Source organism: Eptatretus burgeri, chromosome 3 (genome assembly GCF_056783735.1).
Source record: "Eptatretus burgeri isolate ZD-2024b chromosome 3, Ebu_testis_v1, whole genome shotgun sequence".
NCBI lineage: Eukaryota > Metazoa > Chordata > Myxini > Myxiniformes > Myxinidae > Eptatretus > Eptatretus burgeri.
In genome coordinates, this window is record NC_140963.1 from 58,795,069 (window position 1) to 58,815,356 (window position 20,288).

General features: G+C 42.4%; 1 protein-coding gene across 6 annotated transcripts in view; it reads left to right on the top strand.

Annotated features, from left to right (window-relative positions):
* The window catches only part of LOC147029991 (arf-GAP with GTPase, ANK repeat and PH domain-containing protein 1-like), a 459,947-nt gene that overhangs the window by 26,933 nt on the left and 412,726 nt on the right, over positions 1 to 20,288 (top strand). For all 6 annotated transcript variants that reach the window (XM_085873585.1, XM_085873584.1, XM_085873587.1 and 3 more), the window contains exon 2: positions 16,863 to 16,921. In XM_085873585.1, coding sequence (XP_085729711.1) covers positions 16,863 to 16,921 — 59 coding nt within the window. The remainder of the gene's footprint in view (positions 1 to 16,862; positions 16,922 to 20,288) is intronic.

The window sequence follows — 20,288 nt, forward strand, 5'->3', positions numbered from 1 at the left end:
CGAGACCTTGCCGATGCACTGGATAGACAGATTCAAAGTGAGGTCGGGAATCGGCAAGGCCAAGAGGTGCGGCGAATCAGGCAGCGTGGATTCGCCGATACTGTCTGGATGTGATGCGCCGATACTGTCTTTTGGTGGAGGATTGCCCAGACAACATCATGGAATACAATAACCGGTTTGAGTCCTTCCTCATGCACCAGATGCCCAAGAGTTTGAGGCAGTCAAACATTACGGATTACTTCGCGAAGGAGTAAAGGATCAATCGAGCTTCGTGTTGAAGTCCGATCATGGTTTTATATTGGCTTGTTTTGTACATTACCGCACTCACTTGCACATCGGTATTGAGTGGTAATCATCACCACGATGACTGTGCGTCATGTAATTTGTCACCATACAATCACCGATGGTATACGAGTTGTCTTACAGTTGTTCATTATCTTTACTTTTGATAAACTGATTCATGAATTCCATCTTTGCTTGATCACTTTTCAACTCACCAATGAACCCCCACCTATGCCCCGAGGATTGTGTTTTCCTTTTGGTACAATAGCCGGCTCTCACACATATGTGTCCAGGCCACGCGCGACTTCATCCTTCACCCTACAGTCATCATGAATGTTCGAATATGCGTAAGTCGTCACATTTCTAAGTCGTCACTTTTTTCTCGGTCCCGATGATGACAACTTGCGCCAAGTCTACTATCTATATATATATATATATATATATATATATATATATATATATATATATATATATATATGTATGCATGTTCCCGAAATACAGCCAAAACTGTACACGAAAATACCGCAAAAATTTTAGGGCCACCCTACTCACCATTCGCCTGTATTGTGCAGTATGAAGTTTCGTTCAAATCGGGCAACGAAAAATATTATTAAAAAATCAATTCCCGATTCAGTCAAGTACTCTTTGGGAGTATTTGATCAATGCAAACAACCTCAGCAGTATAGTTTGCTGGAGCTATCTTTTTTTTTTCTTGAAATAATTTTTTTTTGTCATCTGTTGTCACAACGGGAACCCAACGGGTTCACGGGTCGTCTCGTACCACTTAAAATCTTCAAGAAGCAAAAATTTTTATCCTTAAAAAGGGGATCGGGGGAGGGCGGATGGGAAATTTCGCTTCCTTTTGCATGCTCCTCTTCCCTTTTTCTTGTCTTTAAAACTAAGGTGCTCTCAAACCTGTCCTTGAGTTGTGCTGCAAGGATCTGTATAAGATAGCAACAGGAATAGAAATGTTGCACATACCTTAAGCATTTTTTGTTAAACTTTTCCATTCATTTTATCTTTCTGATCATTCTGCATGTACCATACTCTTTTAAAGAGCGTCAGTTCTGCTCAAGCAGTTTCTTTTGCCAAGGGATACAATCCTCAATTGTTTGCTACTCCAACACAAAGTACTGTACTTAACTGAGGGTGCAGGAATTTGGAATTTGTTCAGGGTGCCAGCGATAGCTCTCCAACTATTCGTGAAGGACACCGTGGGGCGTTGGATCTTTAACATCCACAAACTAATGTTTGTCGATGGGACACCCAGTTAAAGCTCATCTGAGTGAAGGCACAAATATTGATGGATCACCAAGCCTGATAAACACCAGGCGGACAGTTTACAGCTGGGTCAAGACTCAGAGGTAAGTGTGCATATTTCTACACTGTCCTGCCAACCCTCTTCCGTAATCAAATAAAATTAAGGGATTTAACCAGCACTCGCTGTGTTTATCCATGGCATGACATCACCTGGCCAAAGTTCAGCAAATATTTAATGCCTTTTAATAGTAGGGAGTAGCCTTCATCATGAAACAACTGTTAACTGATTCTGGCTTCCTTCCAGTGGTGATTTTATTTGCAGCTTTCTGGTTTGCATTCAGTGCTTAATACAATCCATGTTTTATTTGGATTTGGATTCTCATCTGATTACTCATGTTTTGATGCACTTGGAACATGGATGCCACATTGTGGTGCACTTCGGCTGTGCACTCTTGTGGCCCTTTCCAACTAGCCAAGAATGTCAGACTAACTTTTTTAACCACAGTCAGTTCAATCTGGTACTTGTCATCCTGGTGTTTCACAGACAGGGTGATTCATCAATGTGTTCGTGTGCTGTCCCTTCGATGGATGTTAAACCGGCACCCTATGTGCCAGCATTAGTTGGTAGACACGGTGTCTTTCACAAAGAGTAGGCGAGTTATTGTCGGCACCATGAACAAATTCCAAATTCCTGCTTTAACCAGCAGAGGGCATTATATCAGCGCCACAGCCGTGCCCTCAGCCAATGATGCTGCCCTGCAGCCTTGTGCTGCATACGAAGAAGTAAGATCTGGTAATCAATGTCATTATGGACGTCATAGCTTCCTTCAAGCAAATCCTTCAGATTAGTCTGCAATGAACCCTGATCCATCAGACCTTATGGGAGTGGTGGAAAGCCACTTAACTCATGACAGTTTTTAATACCTCATTTTACAAGCACATGTCATTGTAATTGATGTTGAGAGTAGGTGCTTGGGTTGTTTGTAAAAAAAAAAAAAAAGTGTTTGAATAGCAAGGCATTATTTGGTGCACATGGATTGAGGGAATATTTAGCAATTGCAATATAAATGTTTCGTTGCAAGCCATTTATAAACTAGACAAAAACACACCACATGCACGTGGATTGACAAGCACTGAGAGAAAGAATAAGGCACATCAGATCCAATTTGAGCCATTTTCTTGAAATGAATTTATTTCTATGAAATACCAGGCTGAACAGAAATCTGGGCTGCAACAAAATGATGTTGAGTGTGAAGGTGGGAGTGAGGATTTGGATTTTCCATCTCAAAGTATGTGCATGTGCAGATGAGCATGCGTGCAGGGCTCTCCATACATTCTCAAATACCTGCATGCCGAATAAAAAGTAGGTGTATGAAATTCTTTAATGTCGATAGAATGGCGACCACCTCGGCCCTAAGCTGCTGGAGGTATGAAGATGCTCTCTCGTGCATTCTCAACCATTTTAGGCAACCAAGTTATGCATTTCAAACCCTTGTTATTTATTGGTGTAAGTTCAGGAACATCATGGAATGTGGACATTAAATTTAAATTGTTTCACTCGATCAAGTATTAATCATTGTCAGAATCGTTTATGCTGTTAAATTACTTTCCAGAGCAAATTTGTTTTTTGTTTTTCTACACCTACACCTTCACCACATTTCAAAGCAGTCACAAAAACATCAAGGATATTTTTACACCACTAATGGTTTTGAGGTCATCGGCCACTTGATTTATTGAAGAAGTTGATTTTCTCGATTTCATGTGTTTATTATTCATACAGTAGACTAGGTGTAAGTCGGCAGCATGTAATTCGTCACTTCGCCTAAGTCGGCAGCATCAAAAAGTCCCGAATTTATCTCATGTTAAATCCCTTTGAATAAAGGGTCATCCCTGTCTAAGTCGTCAGATGTTGTCCATTCCCACGTAATGGAAACTCAAGTAAATTACCACTCCTAACTCGTCACACGGAACTGCTGCCTCGTGAGAATCCCGATTTCATGGAATCGTGATGCTCGCTCATTGGTTTACACCGCCAGTGATAGGCTATTTATAACTGCGTACACACGTTGATCGCACTGCAGGCAGGACAATGGCGACTAAGCGTAAGCTTACAACTAAAACCTACCAAGAAAAATACGACATTATCCAGTTTTGTGAGGCAAATCCACTGATGAAGAAAACAGACATAGCTGAGAAGTTGGACATCAAACGGCAGACATTGAACGATATCTTGAAGAATAAGGGCAAGATATTTGGACAAGTGGAGAAGATCGTGAGGCCGGTGGGAAGTGTGAAATGCGTGAAATGTGTGTCCTTTGAAGATGTCTGACGCGCTCATCATCTGGTTTCGGCAAATGTCGGCTCAGCCAAATATTAGATTTCGGCCAAATATTCGGCCGATACTGTCTTTCGGTGGAGGATTGCCCAGCCAACATCATGGATTACAATGACCGGTTTGAATCCCTTCTCATGCACCAGATGCCCAAGAGTTTGAGGCATTCAAACATAACGGATTACTTCGCGAAGAAGTAAAGGATCGATCGAGCTTAGTGTTGAAGTCCGATCATGGTTTTATCTTGGCTTGTTTTGTACATTACCGCACTCACTTACACATAGGCATTGAGTGGTAATCATCACCATGATGACTGTGTGTCATGTAATTTGTCACCATACTATCACCGATGGTATACGAGTTGTCTTACAGAGTTGTTCATTATCTTTACTTTTGATAAACTGATTCATGAATTCCATCTTTGCTTGATCACTTTCCAACTCACCAACTCACCCCACCTATGCCCTGAGGATTGTGTTTTCCTTTTGGTACAATAGCTGGCTCTCACACATGTGTCCAGGCCACGCGCGACTTCATCCTTCACCCCACAGTCATCATGAATGTTCGCATACGCGTAAGTCGTCACATTTCTAAGTCGTCACTTTTTTCTCAGTCCCGATGGTGACGACTTTCGCCTAGTCTACTGTATATACAACAAAGCACTACAATTATATTTGGCACAACTGCTCTTCCTTTGATGGCCATCCCAATGAAGAACATTCCCATGAACACCCTGAGTACAACCACCACTTTCAACTCATTTCTTCCCACAAACGGATACACACATGTTTCAACGCTTTCCCTTAACATCTATGATGACTATCGTTTCAATTACACGATAACATGGAGAATTTGCATATTTTGCAATGATTAGTACAACTTCTGGAAGATTGATTGATTTGTTCTGCAGTAACATCTACTTTTCAAGTTATTCTATCCAGTGATGCTAGAGTGCATTCGCACATGTATGATAAATCACGCACTTCTTATGAAAATTCTCCATTTTAACATAAAAATTAAAATCAAACTTGGTGATGGCTTTCCCAACTTCGTGGAACATTACCATGCACACCCAAAGTATAACCACCACTTTTAAACTTACTTCGTCCAGTGGGTTCTGAGTGCATAACATATTAATCCAGCAGCCATTTCTCATATGAGGCCAAATAAGGAAATTCGTTCAACACCTCCTACAGAAAAGGTTGAACTTGACAGGGTCAGTATTGAGGAAATGAGCACTCTGGCAGACCCTGCAGTTCTGGATCATCCTCCAGCGACCATCAATGAGCACATGGTCAATCTCCTTGGCTACACCACCACCGTTGGAATACCAAGTCCAGCGATGACCCTGTGGGTGCTGAAACTATGAACCAGCCACCCTAAGTCCATGACTTCTTGCAAATCAAGGTTCTTGGTGCTATTCTGGTTCACAGTTCCAGACCCATGGGGACCAACACATCTCTCATAACCATCCCAATCAGTTCCAGTCTGCATTGACATTCCCGAAGACTGGAAGAGTATCTCGCCTGGGGCACTGATCAACCAGACTCGAGCGTGGCATAGAATGTGTCCTTCACGGTGAGATCATGTGGGTCTTCAACCTTCAAAGGTTGAAATCTTCCCCATTTGGAACATCACCCCCATTTATTCATGTTAAATATTGCCCCATAACACGTTTTTTTGGATAACACGGTGTTTCGTGGGAAAGCATCCCCCACATTATACGAGGGTCTCATGTCTTGGTGTGTTGAAGTTTTTGGATATGGGCAATGTTGAATGCAATGAGAAACACCTGGGATAGTGGGGTTGGTCTGGTGGGGGAAGGGGGGGGTAGAGAGTTCCCTTTGAGTGCAAAAGTTGCGAGCATTCGACCTCAAAAAACTTAAGCCCCTAAAATGTATTTGGAACTAGAACGGCACTCGGTCGAGAACATACCTCGACCAGACTGAACAGTTTACGTTTTGTATCACACTGATAGGCTTGAATCTGGATCCGGACTTTAACCAAAATCGACTTGGCTTGTTCTTTTCACCTAACCAACTCGTCCACTGAGTTTTGTCACAACTCGTCCACTGAGTTTTGTCACAACTCGTCCACAACTTTTTGAAATATCATGCTATATATAGTTTTTGGCCCCATCTCTCAATGGGGAAGAATCACTTGGAAGATTAATAGATTCTCTTATCCGGATCCGGATATGGGTCTTCATGAAAATCGAATCAATTTGTCTTTTTCACACATACAATCTGTCCACCAAGTTTCATCTGGATTTGTCAATAACTTTTTGAGATATCCTGTTCACAGATACACAAACAAAGAAACAGACAGACAGGGATGAAAATATAATCTTGGTCCACCTTTTGTGAAGGAAGTAATAAAGGTCATCCAAAGTGTAACTTTAATTTGTTGTTATTTGCTTTATGATAAAGAGCTCGACATAGGAATGTAGTGGGCACATGCGACAGACTGTTGAGGAATGTAGGTAGGCCGAGGACTTGTGCCAAGACATTTGCTGCAGTTGGCTGGTAAAATGGCATGCCCCAAAGTGGCATGCACTCTCCCGTCTGTGCAGGGCACGAGTTCACATTACTGATTCCACTCTGAGCTGGTGGATTTTTGCTAAGCCTGGTTGCATGAACGGTGGCTTTGTAGATGTGAGTGATCAGTAATTTGAACGAATATGGGTGATCCTTTGTATCTGTTTATTGCACTCCAAAGAGGTGTGTGTTGAGCTACGTGGAGCTATTGTTATATTTGCTATTGCTATATTTATACGTAGAGACCTGTGATGCTTCTTTGTTGTATTATTTTTATTTCCATCTTCCATTTATCCATTGAGGGAACTGACCTGTTTATAGGTATTTTGTAGTGATCAAGCATGCATCTTCATCGGGTACACAGCCTGAAACTGCACCTTTTAAAATGGGATGTGTAGATTTGAATAAGTAGATAACTTTCGGTTGTGTAAAGGTAAAAGGTATACAAATACCAAGGTGATATGTTGGCAGCGGTGATGGTAAAGTACATATAAATAAATAAATAATTCAAAGTTGTATGTAGGTAGTGGTGATGGTAAAGTGTATTTGAATAACTAATGGTTCCTGAAAGCATATACACTATTCTCAACCATAAAATAAACCAATGTCACCCGCAGGGTGACCCGTATCTTGCCAAAAGGTGACCACGTGTGACTTCTTTAAGGTCACACTGAGGTGAACAGAGCTGCTATCCACCAGGAGCGACTCCTTGAGGAATATCTGCCTACGAGAGATTCCGATGAGAATCGTTCTACAGAGTAACCATGAAAAATATGCGTTTGCCTCATAACTTCACCAAATGACGTCATAATGTCTCAAGCTTGACATATCTAGAAGGCACTCGTCGAGGTGTTCAATTTGAGGTACTACATGATATGGTTCCTAAAACTTGAAAATTTGACCTTGGGGTCAAATATGTTTGACCTCAGGCGCTAACCATGAAGGTCAAGGCCAATCGCCACCAAAAATTAATCAGCTGAGCGCCAGACCATGAACTATATTCCCATGAAGTTTGAAGACAATCTGATCAAAATTACTCAAAAAATAAGGGTTTCGTCGACTCCCCTGATTTGCGACAAAGTGACCTTGACCTTTGACCTTGACCTTCAAAATTTTATGCCCTGAAAGGGTCCTCTATAGGCCTCTGATATGCGAAGTTACAAAAATTTCCAATGATAACTGTGCTCTGCAGAATTTTGTATACGTGATTACAGACAAAACAAAACAAAAAAAACCATACAAGCTGACTAACATATCTTGCAAAAACTTTGTTTTGGCAAGATAAAAATTAAATTGCCAAAATCTGGAAATAAAATTGTGTGCCACGTCTTTTGGCTTTGATCCGAAAATTATTTGACTTGCCTCATGTGCTGAATATGAAAGAATAACGTTCATTGTTTTTTTTTTTTTCTTTTTTCTTTTTTTGAATGGAGGCTCCGGGTGGTCGGACAGATGGACAGGACCCAAAATATAAACCATCACGTGAGTTGATGCCCGATACTGTTCATGCTGGCTGAGGTATGCGCTCCTGGGTTGATGGCCGACGCGTACCAGTCATCACGGATCACGGACATCACATCACGGATCAAAAAGATCACGGACGCCATCCGCAATGCTCACCTCTGGTTAGATTCTCACACCCAGTGTCAGTTTACCGTAACCGTGAGATGACTGCAGTATATGGGAAACCGTGCCGACCACGTCGCAATGGACGTCAATTGGCCGAGCGAACCAATGTTACGCACCATACCCTATCATCTATCATATACCAATCAATCGCTTGGGCTATAATAACCCTCAGGAGCGCGATATCACGGCCAAAATCCGATCAGGAAAAGTCAAGATACAGGATGATTCTCTACACCACGTGGTTTTAATAAAGGTAAGGAATGCAAGAAATGGCACGAAAACAAGTGGTTACAATACAGGCAAGAAATGGTGGGAAAACAAGTTACAAGTATCGATATATTAATACTGAAGGGCCAATTTTGTGCTCCTCCTCGCGGTCGCGTCACGTTTTTCTCGGTACTGTGACCTGGACTGAAAGAAACTTCGTACCTGTAAGAGTGCATCGCATATAGTGGCAATAGTCAACTTTCAAATCTGAAGCAGAATAAACACTTTTCGTTTTACATTGGTTTACATGGCGACGTGTGATGTCACCGCTAAGAGGCATCAGGACGTCATGACATCATCGGTCATTCGGTGACGTCATTACGTCTGTCGTTGACAGACCGTTACCACTGAGAGGTGTAATTCCATTCCTTGAAAATAGCGTCTGCAATGTAAAACCCTCTTCTGCACATGCTGACTTGACACAAAAAATGTAACAATAAACATTGTATCTTCTATATATTAATACTGAAGGACCAATTTTGTGCTCCTCCTCGCGGTCGCGTCACGTTTTTCTCGGTACTGTGACCTGGACTGAAAGAAACTTCGTACCTGTAAGAGTGCATCACACATAGTGGCAATAGTCAACCTTCAACTCTGAAGCAGAATAAACACTTTTCGTTGAGACGGGGGCGAGGAGTGAAGAGATGGGGGCAGGGAGTGAAGAGACGGGGGGCAAGGTAAGCAAATTTTTGGGCAGGGATAAGCAAATTGAAAGCGGGAGATGGGGGAATGGGGTGGGGGCTGGGGTGAATTAGGCGGGGTTGAGTGTGAGGGGGTGGACAGGGGGCGGGGGCAAGTGGGGCGGGGAGTGAAGAGGCGGGGCTGGGGTAATTACATTTTTGGGCGGGGTTAAGTAAATTGAAGGCGGGGGGAATGGGGCAGGGGCAGGGGATGAGTAGGCGGGGACCAGCACGCCCTGTCCAGTCCATGTCTCTCAAGTGTGGGTGAGCTGGTGAGGGTGGCTGAATGAATAGAATCCGTCTGTGACGGGGTTTCGGCTAGTTTATAAATATTACAGGCATGTATACATTCCCCAAATTACCTCTAACATGGCGCCACGTCCTCGGATCTTAATAAATCACTTATCACCTGTGCACTTGTATGGTGCCAAACATTTACCCGAAAGAATTGAGAGATGGGAGAGGGGCAAGAAGAATGAGTGGAGAAAAGAAATGGAGGGGGTCTTTTGCTTGCCTAGTCACACCTTGCAACAAGCTGGATGAATTGCTGATGCAATATTTAGGCCAACACAATATATAGGGTGTCCCAAAAAAATATACAACTTTTAAAATGCTTCGTTTGATCCTAAAAAAGCAGTAATTTTGTCACTAATGCTTCATTTTTGTTGCAGAGACCCTGAAGTTTATTTTTATACCAAGCAAGCGCCATAAAAATGCCAAGACTCACCATACAACAACGGACGAAAATTGTTGAACTTTGGCACCAGACGAAAAGTATCATACAGGTGCAACGTCTTTACTTGAGACATTTCGGTATCCACTTGCGCCATGCACCAAACTTTCGGACAATAAAGTGCACCATCTCAAAGTTTACCAATGTGGGAACCATCTGTGACCTTCACAAGGGTCACAGTGGTCGGAAGAGGACAGGTCGTAGTGAAGAAAATGTGGAAATGGTGAGACAGGCGGTCGTTCAGAGTCCAAAAAAATCGATTCAACGATTTTCTGCCGAGATAAACATTCATAAGAGCACGGTTCAGTGTACTTATTCCCTTTTGTCCACATGCGTTTGCCCTTTTGAAATGCATTAATTGTTATTGTCCTTTTTTGCAGTTAGCTATTGTTTTTGAGCCCATGTGCACATAGTTTTCTTCATTGCCTCAGTTTATTTTCTTTGTGCATACTTCTCAACATTATGTGTGCGATTAATGAAAATAATGCTGGAGTGGGTTTGGAATTTAATCTTTTTTTTTTTTTCTTTTTTCTTTTTGGCATCAAATGCAGTATGCCATGATCTCTGCGAGGAAAAGACATAAGCTTTCTTTAACAGGTCTTGAAATGTTGACATTCTTGTTTATATTTGATAAGAATGCAAAGATTACTTGTATTGTCTTGTTTATGCCACCTCTCTATGCAAGTACATAACCAATGCTGTGATACAGAACTTCATTTACTTGGGGCGTTGTCATAGCAGTCTGTCAAAGCTCGAGGTCGGAGAGATCACGTGAGAATTAAATGGAAAGATATGTTTACTACTAATGTTTACCAGGTGCCAGATGGACGACATCAAACATGCTGTGAACATAAGCCTTTTTTAGTGTGAAAAGTCTAAGCTTGTAGTATGGGGAGCAATGATGCTTGGCGTAGTATGGGGCAATGTGATTGCTTACTTTTCTTGCTGCTTTCCTAAACTGAGTCTCCTTACCAAAGTTGAGCAGCTGTTCCCAGGGAATGCTTGTATTTTGTACACAAACCGAAGGCAAACTACATTTCTTCCATCTTGTATTCTCCTTATTATAGCATTTCCATTTGTTTAACTCGAATGAAAACGATCTTGTGAAGCTTTCACTTTTTTTTATTTATGAGGTACCCACCAAGCCTTACAGGCTGGTACCCCATTGATTTTGTGATGTTTATTAATTCTTCCCCATACCCTTTAAAATATTGGGTAGTCGACTTCCCATGTCCGCCGACTGGCTTGTTGGGTAGTCGATCTAGTCGAAAAAATTTTTTTTTTTGAGATTTGTTCTACCCTTATTATCAGTATTTAAAATGGCGATTTCAGTTAATACAATGGTGATTTCGATGAAACTTGGTTGGTAGGTTCATACCATGACCTAGTTGTGTGCAAATGAGAACCGTTGCTATGGACACCACTGTTGCCAAGCAACGGGACGGAAATTTTAGAAAAATCATAAAAAATTATTTTTTATCGAAAATCACAAATTGGGCCACGAGCGACTGAGGGCAGTGCATTCAGCCATATTGTCAAAAATTTCCAGCCGGATCCTATGAAAACTGTCGGAGAAGATGGACTTTGAATGAACCCTGGTCGAAAACAATAAAAAAAGAAGTTCGTTATATCTCAGAGACTATGAGTCAGATATACATGAAACTGGTATGGTAGGTTCATGGTATGTCCTAGTTATGTGTGAGAAAGAATCGTTGCTATAGACCCCTCCGTTTCCTAGCAACGGCCGAAAAACCTCTAAATGTGGCGGTATTTTAACAAAAAAAACAATCTGCAGCATTAACCCTTGAAGCTGGAATCATGAATTTTATTGTGCTTAATCCTCAGGTCATTCACGATCGAACGGGCCCATCGCGTCAGGTTCTATTGGGTCGTCGACTACCCATGTCCGCCTACCGGCTTGTTTAATTGAAACTTGGTACATGGCTATATTTTAATAAGTTACAGAACAACTTCGAGTTTCAGGGCGATTCATCAGTTTTCACAGTTATGCCCTTTTCAAAATTAGAAAATATCACATATTATACATGGGTCAGTGTTCAACTGCCTTACAGCCATTGGCCTGACAGCTGACCTGACTCCACCCCAGGAAAATCATGCACCGCCATTGTATGAAGTAGCACAGATTGGCAGGCCTTATGCCTGGGGTGTTCATGGCCTAGTGCAATTGGAATGATCCTAGGTAGATAACCACAATGTATTATATATGCGCATAAGCCTTACACATGTTTTTGCTTCATGTATGTACATCGGGTTATTAACCTCCGCCATCTTCGAAGATGGATGGAGGTTACTGTTTTCACCCCTTTCTGTTTGTTTGTTTGTGAACAGTATTACCAAAAAACTCCTCGACGGATTTCGACGAAACTTGGTAGGGGGTTAGGTATGGTCCAAGGATCATGTCATTAAATTTTTGACTTGGTCCCCCCCCCCCCAAAAAAAATTGTTAGAGAAATTTTTATTTTTAATTTTTTTTTGCATTTCTACATGTTTTAAGTGATTTCCACCCCCCCCAAAATTTTTTTTACCCCCCCCCAAAAAATAGAGAATTTTTTTGCATTTATACATGTTTTAAGTGATTTCCAACCCCCCAAAAGAAATTGTTACCCCCACCATTGTTACCATCCAGCTTCCCCCCAAACCTCCTACGTCGAGCACCCCCCCCCCAAACCTCCAACGTCCAGCTCTCTCACCCCCGCCCCTTTCCACAAACCTCCAACGTCCAGCTCTCCCCCTCCCCCCAAACCTCCAACATCCAGCTCTCTCCCACCTCCCAAATTTTATTCTCCACCACCAAACAAAGCGGGGTTGTATCAAAGCACCTCGAGAACTCTCTCCCCCATCTCCAATTATCTCCACCCTCCAATATCTCCCCCCTGCCTGCAGTTATAATGTGACACGTCTCCTTCTTACCTCCGCCACCGAAGGTGAAGGAGGTTATGTTTTCACCCCTTTCTGTCTGTTTGTGTGTGCAGGATATCTCAAAAAGTTGTGGATGGATCCGGATGAAATTTTGTGGACAGTTTTCATGTGTGACACGGACGAACTGATTAGATTTTGGTGAATATCCAGATCCGGATCCGACGACTTGAATTTTAAAGTGATTCTTCACCATTGACAGGGCTAAACCAATATATAACAAAATATCTCAAAATGTTGTGGACGGATTTGGATAAAACTTGGTGGACACGTTTAGTGTGTGACAAGGACGAATTGATTCGATGTTGGTGAAGATATGAATCTGAATCAGGATACAGGAATTATTTAATTTTCAAAGTGATTCTTCACCATTAAGAGGTGGGGCCAAAAACGATATATTTGCATGATATTTCAAAAATGTATTGGGCCAGATATGTTTTCGTGGATCAGACATTGCGTGGCGGAGGTATGCGCTCTACCGAGTGCCCTTCTCGTATTTGTAATAGTGAAAGCTGATTTTATATGCCCTTGGAAGGACGATTTCAATTTTGCATGTATTGACTCCAACTTGTTTCCTCACTGTACTCTAAGCTGTCCTGTCACCATATAGTGCCTATAGAAAGTCTCCACCCCCTTTCTAAATTTTCACCTTTTGTTGCCTTGTGGCTTGGAATTAAATTTCATGAAATCAGACTTTTTCCACATTTATTTACACACCGTAACCCACAACTTCCAAGTGTAAAACAAATTCTACACATTTCAGAAAATTAATAAAAAAATACAAAACCAGAATATCTTGGTTGGATAAGTGTCCACCCCCCTGAGTTAATACTTGGTGGAAGCACCTTTGACAGCAATTACAGCTGTGAGTCTGTTGGGATAGGTCTCTACAAACTTTGCACACCTTGATTGGGGAATCCGTTCTTCTGCACAAAACTGTTCAAGCTCAGTCAAGTTGCGTCGGGAGCGTTGATGGCAGCAATCTTCAAGTTATGCCACAGATTCTGAATTGGATTTCGGTCGGGCCTCTGACTGGGCTACTCAAGGACATTTATCTTTTTGTTCCTTAGCCACTCCAGTGTAGCTTTGGCTATGTGCTTCGGGTCGTTGTCACGCTGAAAGGTGAACTTCCGTCCCAATTTAAGCTTTCTGGGCAGATGGCAGCAGGTTTTCCTCTTGGGTTTTTCTGTATTTTGCTCCATCCATTTTCCCTTCTCTCCTGGCAAGTGCCTCAGTCCCTGCTGATGAGAAACATCTCCGGAACATGATGCTACCACCATGTTTCACAGTCGGGATGGTGTTCTTTGGGTATGTTTACAAGGCAAATAGGACTACCCTCAGAATCGCCACCATGCTACCAATAACGAAATGAAGCACGCATACGCAGAGAGTGGCAGCAAGCTATGCCAGTGATGCTTGGTCTCAATGGTGTAATGGCAAGAACGTCTACTCAAAGCTCAAATGTGCATGTGTGCACATGTGTGCGTATGTGTGCTTGTTTGTTTGTTTTAGTTCCATGAGCCATAAAACACGTACATGTGGAGGTACGAGAGAGACAGATACACAGACAGACAGACCCACTACTGTGCCTCAGTGGAACTTTGAGCTGCCTTATTGTTGTGCTGGTACTCCCTCACTCCATGTACCTAAATGACGGTTTGAACGGTCACCGCACCAGATGCAGGATGCTTTCCGTGTGGACGCTCATAGTCCTGAACCCAATCTGTCCTTCAATGGATGATTAATAGCTAAAGCTGTTTGCAATCAGGGCTACTCAAATCACTCAGAGACCAAATGACTTCATGTGTGTATTTAATCAGTAAATGGGGAGGGAGAACAGTGGACACAAACACATTTATTTACATAGTTGATCACAAAGGTACACATCCTGAATGAATGGAAGGATGAATGGAAGTTCACTGCACTTAAAAAAAAATTTGAACGACGTTATATTGGCCTCCAGGGTCTCCCGATGGAACTCCCTTGGACTTCTTGTGTGGGTATGCCAAAGATTGCTTTTGAAACCTCTGTTCCTGACTTTGAAACAATTCGTGTATGTTGGCCAACATGTGGATTGAAGTTGATTATCACTCGCGTGTGCTACATTAAAGGTGCACATGTTGAGGTGGACTGAAGAACACAATAAACTTTATGAATTATGTGACAAAATGGAAAAACAAGCTCAAATGAGCTAAGATCCTCGTCCTCTTAATGATGACGTCATAAAAATTGATATGACGTCATTGTGATGCATCAGGTTTGCGATAAATTATCTGTGCTAATGCCCGGCTTGATTCCCGCAAACAAAATTCAAACAGCTTGCCGAGTTTCAGAGATAATGGTATAGGCGATTTCCATTAGCGGCGATATTATGACGTCAACTTTTTTTTCTCGGAAGAATTTCCAAAATCGGAGATGGTTACTGCCTGCGCATGGGCTTTCTGCATATACATGGCAAGTTTCACAAAGATCCGATGAAAACTCTGGGTTGTGAAACAAAAAATGTCAAAAATAGGAATGACGTCATAAAAATTGATATGACGTCATAGTGATGTATCATATGTGCGGTAATTCATCTCTGCTAATGCTCCGTTCCATTCCCGCAAACAGAATTCAAAAAGCTTGCCTAGTTTCGGAGATAATTTTTATGCGATTTCCATTGGCGGAGATATTTTGACGTCATAACTTTTTCTGGAAGGAATTTTCACAATCGGAGATGGTTAGTGTCTGCGCGGGGTATTTCTACATATATATGCCAAGTTTCAGGAAGTTTCGATGAAAACTGTAGGCTGTGAAACAAAAAAGTCCACAAGAAGAAGATGAAGAACAACAACGTGAGTAAGACTTAGAGATCCTCCACGAGGATCTAAAAGTCCACAAGAAGAAGCAGAAGAACAACAACTTGAGTAAGACTTAGAGATCCTCCACGAGGATGTAAAAACCGCATCATTGTATCTCTCTTGGTTTGGTTGGAATAAAATTGTAAAATCAGAACAAGACTTTGTGGACAGCCTCTACCTTCATTCCCAAGTCTAATTTTTTTTTATTTAATCCATGGTAAGTTTACCCAATCAAATTTTTTTGAATAAATCATTAAGTTGTTAAATCTATTGCACTCTTCTCTTCTTTAAGCACTCCGTGCATGCAACAACTCAATAAATTCCTTATTGAACCTCCTATTTTGAGCTTTTTCAACCAGTGCAAGAATAAAAAGCTTCATCTTTTAGATCCTCGTGGAGGATATCTAAGTCTTACTCACGTTGTTGTTTTTCATCTTCTTCTTGTGGACTTTTTTCTTTCACAGCCTACAGTTTTCATCGAAACTTCCTGAAACTTGGCATATATATGTAAAAATTCCCTGCGCAGACAGTAACCATCTCAGATTTTGAAAATTCCTCCCAGAAAAAAAGTTGACGTCAAAATATCTCCGCTAATGGAAATCACCTAAAAAATTATCTCCGAAACGAGGAAAGCTTTTTGAATTCTGTTTGTGGAAATCGAACAGGGCATTAGCAGAGATGAATTACCGCACATATGATGCATCACTATGACGTCATATCAATTTTTATGACGTCATTTCTATTTTTGACATTTTTTGTTTCACAACCCAGAGTTTTCATCGGATCTTCATGAAACTTGCCATGTATATGCAGAAAGCCCATGCGCAGGCAGTAGCTGTCTCCAATTTTGGAAATTCTTCATAGAAAAAAGTTGATGTCATAATATCGCCGCTAATGGAAATCGCCTATTCCATTATCTCCAAAACTAGGCAAGCTGTTTGAATTTTGTTTGTAGGAATCAAGCCGGGCATTAGCACAGATAATTTATCGCAAACCTGATACATCACAATGACGTCATATTCGTTTTCATGATGTCATCATTAAGAGGACGAGGATCTCAGCTCATTTCAGCTTGTTTTTTTTCTATCCTGGTATTTTTATCATGGGATTCTGATAGTATATTTTATTTTGTCTTTGTCTTACCGTCTCATTCTTGTACACATTCTTTCAAGTTTTCAGTACTGTGGCACATTTTAGCCAAGAATAACTTTGGTGAAATTTCTATGGAATGGCCATGACATGATACCAGTGGTGGGCAGAAAAGATAATCTTTTGTTTTGCACTGATATTCATCTTTATTGCATCTTCTGCTCCATATTTTGTTACGGTGCAATAAGCAACAAACTTTGTGCTCCTCTTTCTCAGATTCCTTTGTCAACAGTCAAGAATGGACACTCAGCCGAAGCGTGCAAGATTTGAAAGTTGTGAGTAATTTTTTTTTTCAACAATAGCGGTGGGTGTTGTATGAAGGATTGTGATTTCTAAAAGGGAACTTGGGTTTTGATTAGTTGTGCAGAAGGTGAAGGAATATGCCTCCGAGCCTCCTTTGTGCGATGTTGAATGGTCCATCATTGACGGACATAAATTATGCTGTGCTGAAAAGAAGTTGTGGGCGGACTGCATGTACCATTTCTGGCTTGATTATTTCATTTAAGTATATGCTTATTTGTGATACATATTGATTGCTGTCATCTTATGAAAAAAACAGGAGATGCACCTCTCCCAAAGCAGTGCACTTGCGTGTGTGGTGTGAAGGTGAAGGGGCATTGGTGTTCTTACAGTTGCTAGCTGTAGAGATAAACTCTTGATATAATTCATTACATCCTGATGGTACACACAGTGCAAAGATAAGAGACTAATAATATGGCAACCAGAAAGCAGGAAGATGTCATTTTTTGGTGTAATACTGTTCCAAAGGTCCACTTTGTGCAAAATATTCCATGAGATGTCTTCACTCTCTTTGGACCTGAATAAAATCACAAGTTGGTCAAACACTTGAAACATGTTTTTCAATCCTGACAACTCTCACACTCTCACCATGTCTCTCTGAAAGGACCATCTGGAAGACTCCCCTCCTCCCCCAATCTACTTTCTCAACAATCCTCTTGAAGAAGTACTTTCATTCAATCTTTTGGGTCTCACGATCTTTCCTGGGAAAGCTGCATTTCCAAGCTGGCCTCCAAAGCCAGTTGCCGACTGGGCGTCCTACGTCATCCAAAGTCTTTCTTTGGCACACCTAAGCTCATGACCACGTACAAAGCTTTCATCCACACTGATGGTACACTGCTCCCCCCTCTGGGATGGTGCTGCTGCTTCACACCTTTCTCGGCTTCACGCTGTGGAAACCAAGGCTTTAGGATCACTGGTATCTCCTGCGATAAAGCTGAGTCTTTGGGTCTCTCATTCTCTCACCGGAGGCAGGTCGATGGTCTTTGTCTTCTACCATCTCCTCTCTGGCCTTAACCCCCCCCCCGCTCTGTCTGTGATCTATCCCCCCCCTCTATTTCCTCAGAGTGCTCAAGGTCCACCAAAAACCCCCTTCTGGTGAAACTGCCAAAATCAAGAATCACTGCTCACCTTCACTCTTTCATTCCTCTTTTTTCCTGCCTCTGGAACAAACTCCCACACTCTCTTCCATCCCACTTCTCCCACAAGGTCTTCAAAACAGCTGTTCACCACCATCTCATATTTTCTTCCATCCAAAATTTTGATATTTACTACCCCCATTCAGGTCAGGTCAGGTATGGTAGCATGCGCCGGAGCAGCGCATCGCTGCGTCCACTTGCCACTGGTACTCTAGGTCCTCCGTCCGGCCATCCCCCAGGCAGATGCCTGGCTCATGCCCATTTCCTTGAGATGCCAATCAACCTGCTGCACCCACTAGGCACCCCAAACCCACCTCCCTCATATTCCCTGTTTTTCTTTTTTTCCTGAAAGTCCCTTTAGTACCATATTGTTTACCCCATGTACCCACCCCATCCCTCTCCCTTTCACAGATATCCTATTGTCTTTGTACCCCACTATTTTGTGCTTCCCTCTCCTGCCCCTCTTGTCTCCTGCCTTGTTATACGTTTCTGTGTATTAGCTCTTACATGAGCCTTGACTTCGTATACAAAAAAAAAAAAAAATTATAACCATTCACAGGTGAGTATGAACAGGTAGAACAGCCAGCTTAACATCCTCCCTCAAATGACAGCATACATTATGATGCTGTATCCCAATATAATGTCCTGCTTGGTGCTTACAAATAACCAGGAAGATTTTTTTGAATTCAGATATTAGTGTTGAAAATCAAATTTATTGGACCGATCCAATCGGCTAATATGCAACCCACTGAACTCCTCCGCATCCCAATTTTTTTTTTGGTGGACAAAGTCAAGGCCCATGGAAGAAATCCATGACATGACGTAGAGGGTATCACATTGAGTGTGTGGTATTCAAACAACATGCAGATGCAACAAGGGGGTGAGTTGGGGATGGGGAGTGGAGGGATGGGCTGTGGACTTGAGGACCGAAAAGGTCATCGGGTAGTCTGGGGATGAAAGATAACCTATGGTACTGATGAACGGTCAATTTGAAGCCTCAGATGGAAGAGTGGGATGACCTAGACTGAGGAAGGAGGTTGCACAAGTGGAGAAAGGAGTAATAAAGGAGTGGATGCGAGTCTGGATTTTGAGTGTCACAAGGAAATTTGTTTAAATTTGGCATCATGCTACATGTAAATAAGGAAGACTGAGTGGTGGTGGATAGATGAAATTAGAGGGCAAAATACCTGAGGAGAGGCAGTGTTTTTTAGGAGTTTTTTGTCTACTTTGTTGAGGCTCGTGTGGGAGCTAACACACAACACACAGCAAGGGGGGGGGATGAGAAAAGAGGGGCAGGAGTGGGAAGGACAAAACAGTGGGGAACAGAGACATTAGGAGATCTGTGTTAGGGAGAGGGAGAGGGATTGGGTGAGGAACATGGGGTATACAAGATGGACATTACAGGGACTTTCAGGAAGGAAAGCAGAGAATTTGAAGGAGGTGGGTTTGGGGTGGATTAACGGGGGTAGAAAAGATTGAGGATTTGGATGGGGGACGATAAGAGGTGGTGGTAAACATCTGTTTTTCCAAAGGTGGGAAAAAAAAGAGGAATGAACGAGTGAAAGTGAGCAGTGATTCTTGATTTTGGTAGTTTTACCAGAAGGGGTTTGTTGGCGGACCTTGAGCGCCCTGCGGAAATATGGTGGGGATAAATCGCAGACAGGGCGGGGGGAAGGGGGGGGGGCGAGACCGGAGAGGAGACGGTAGAAGACAGAAAGACCACCGACCTGCCTGCGGTGAGAGAGTGAGAGACCCAAAGACTCAGCCTCATCGCGGGAGATGCCAATGATCAGAAATGCCTTGGTTTCCACAGCGTGAAGCCGAGAAAGGTGGGAGGCAGGAGCACCGGCCCAGATGGGAGAGCAGTACTCCATCAGGCTGTGGACGAAAGCTTTGTATGTAGTCAGGAGCTCAGGTGGGCCGAGGAAGGACTTTGCACAACGGAGGATTCCCAATCGTTGACTGGCTTTGGAGGCCTGGTTGGAAATGTGGCTTTCCCAGGAAAGATCATGGCAGATTCTGAGACCCAGAAGCTTGACAGAAAGGACTTCTTCCAGGGGATTGTTGAGAAAGTAGTTGTTGGGGGGAGGGGGGGGGGTTCCAAACATTCCTTTCGGAGAGACATCGTGAGAGTGAGAGATTTGTCCGGATTGACAGACATGTTCCAGGTGTTGGACCAGTTTGTGATTTTACCCAGATCTGCAGT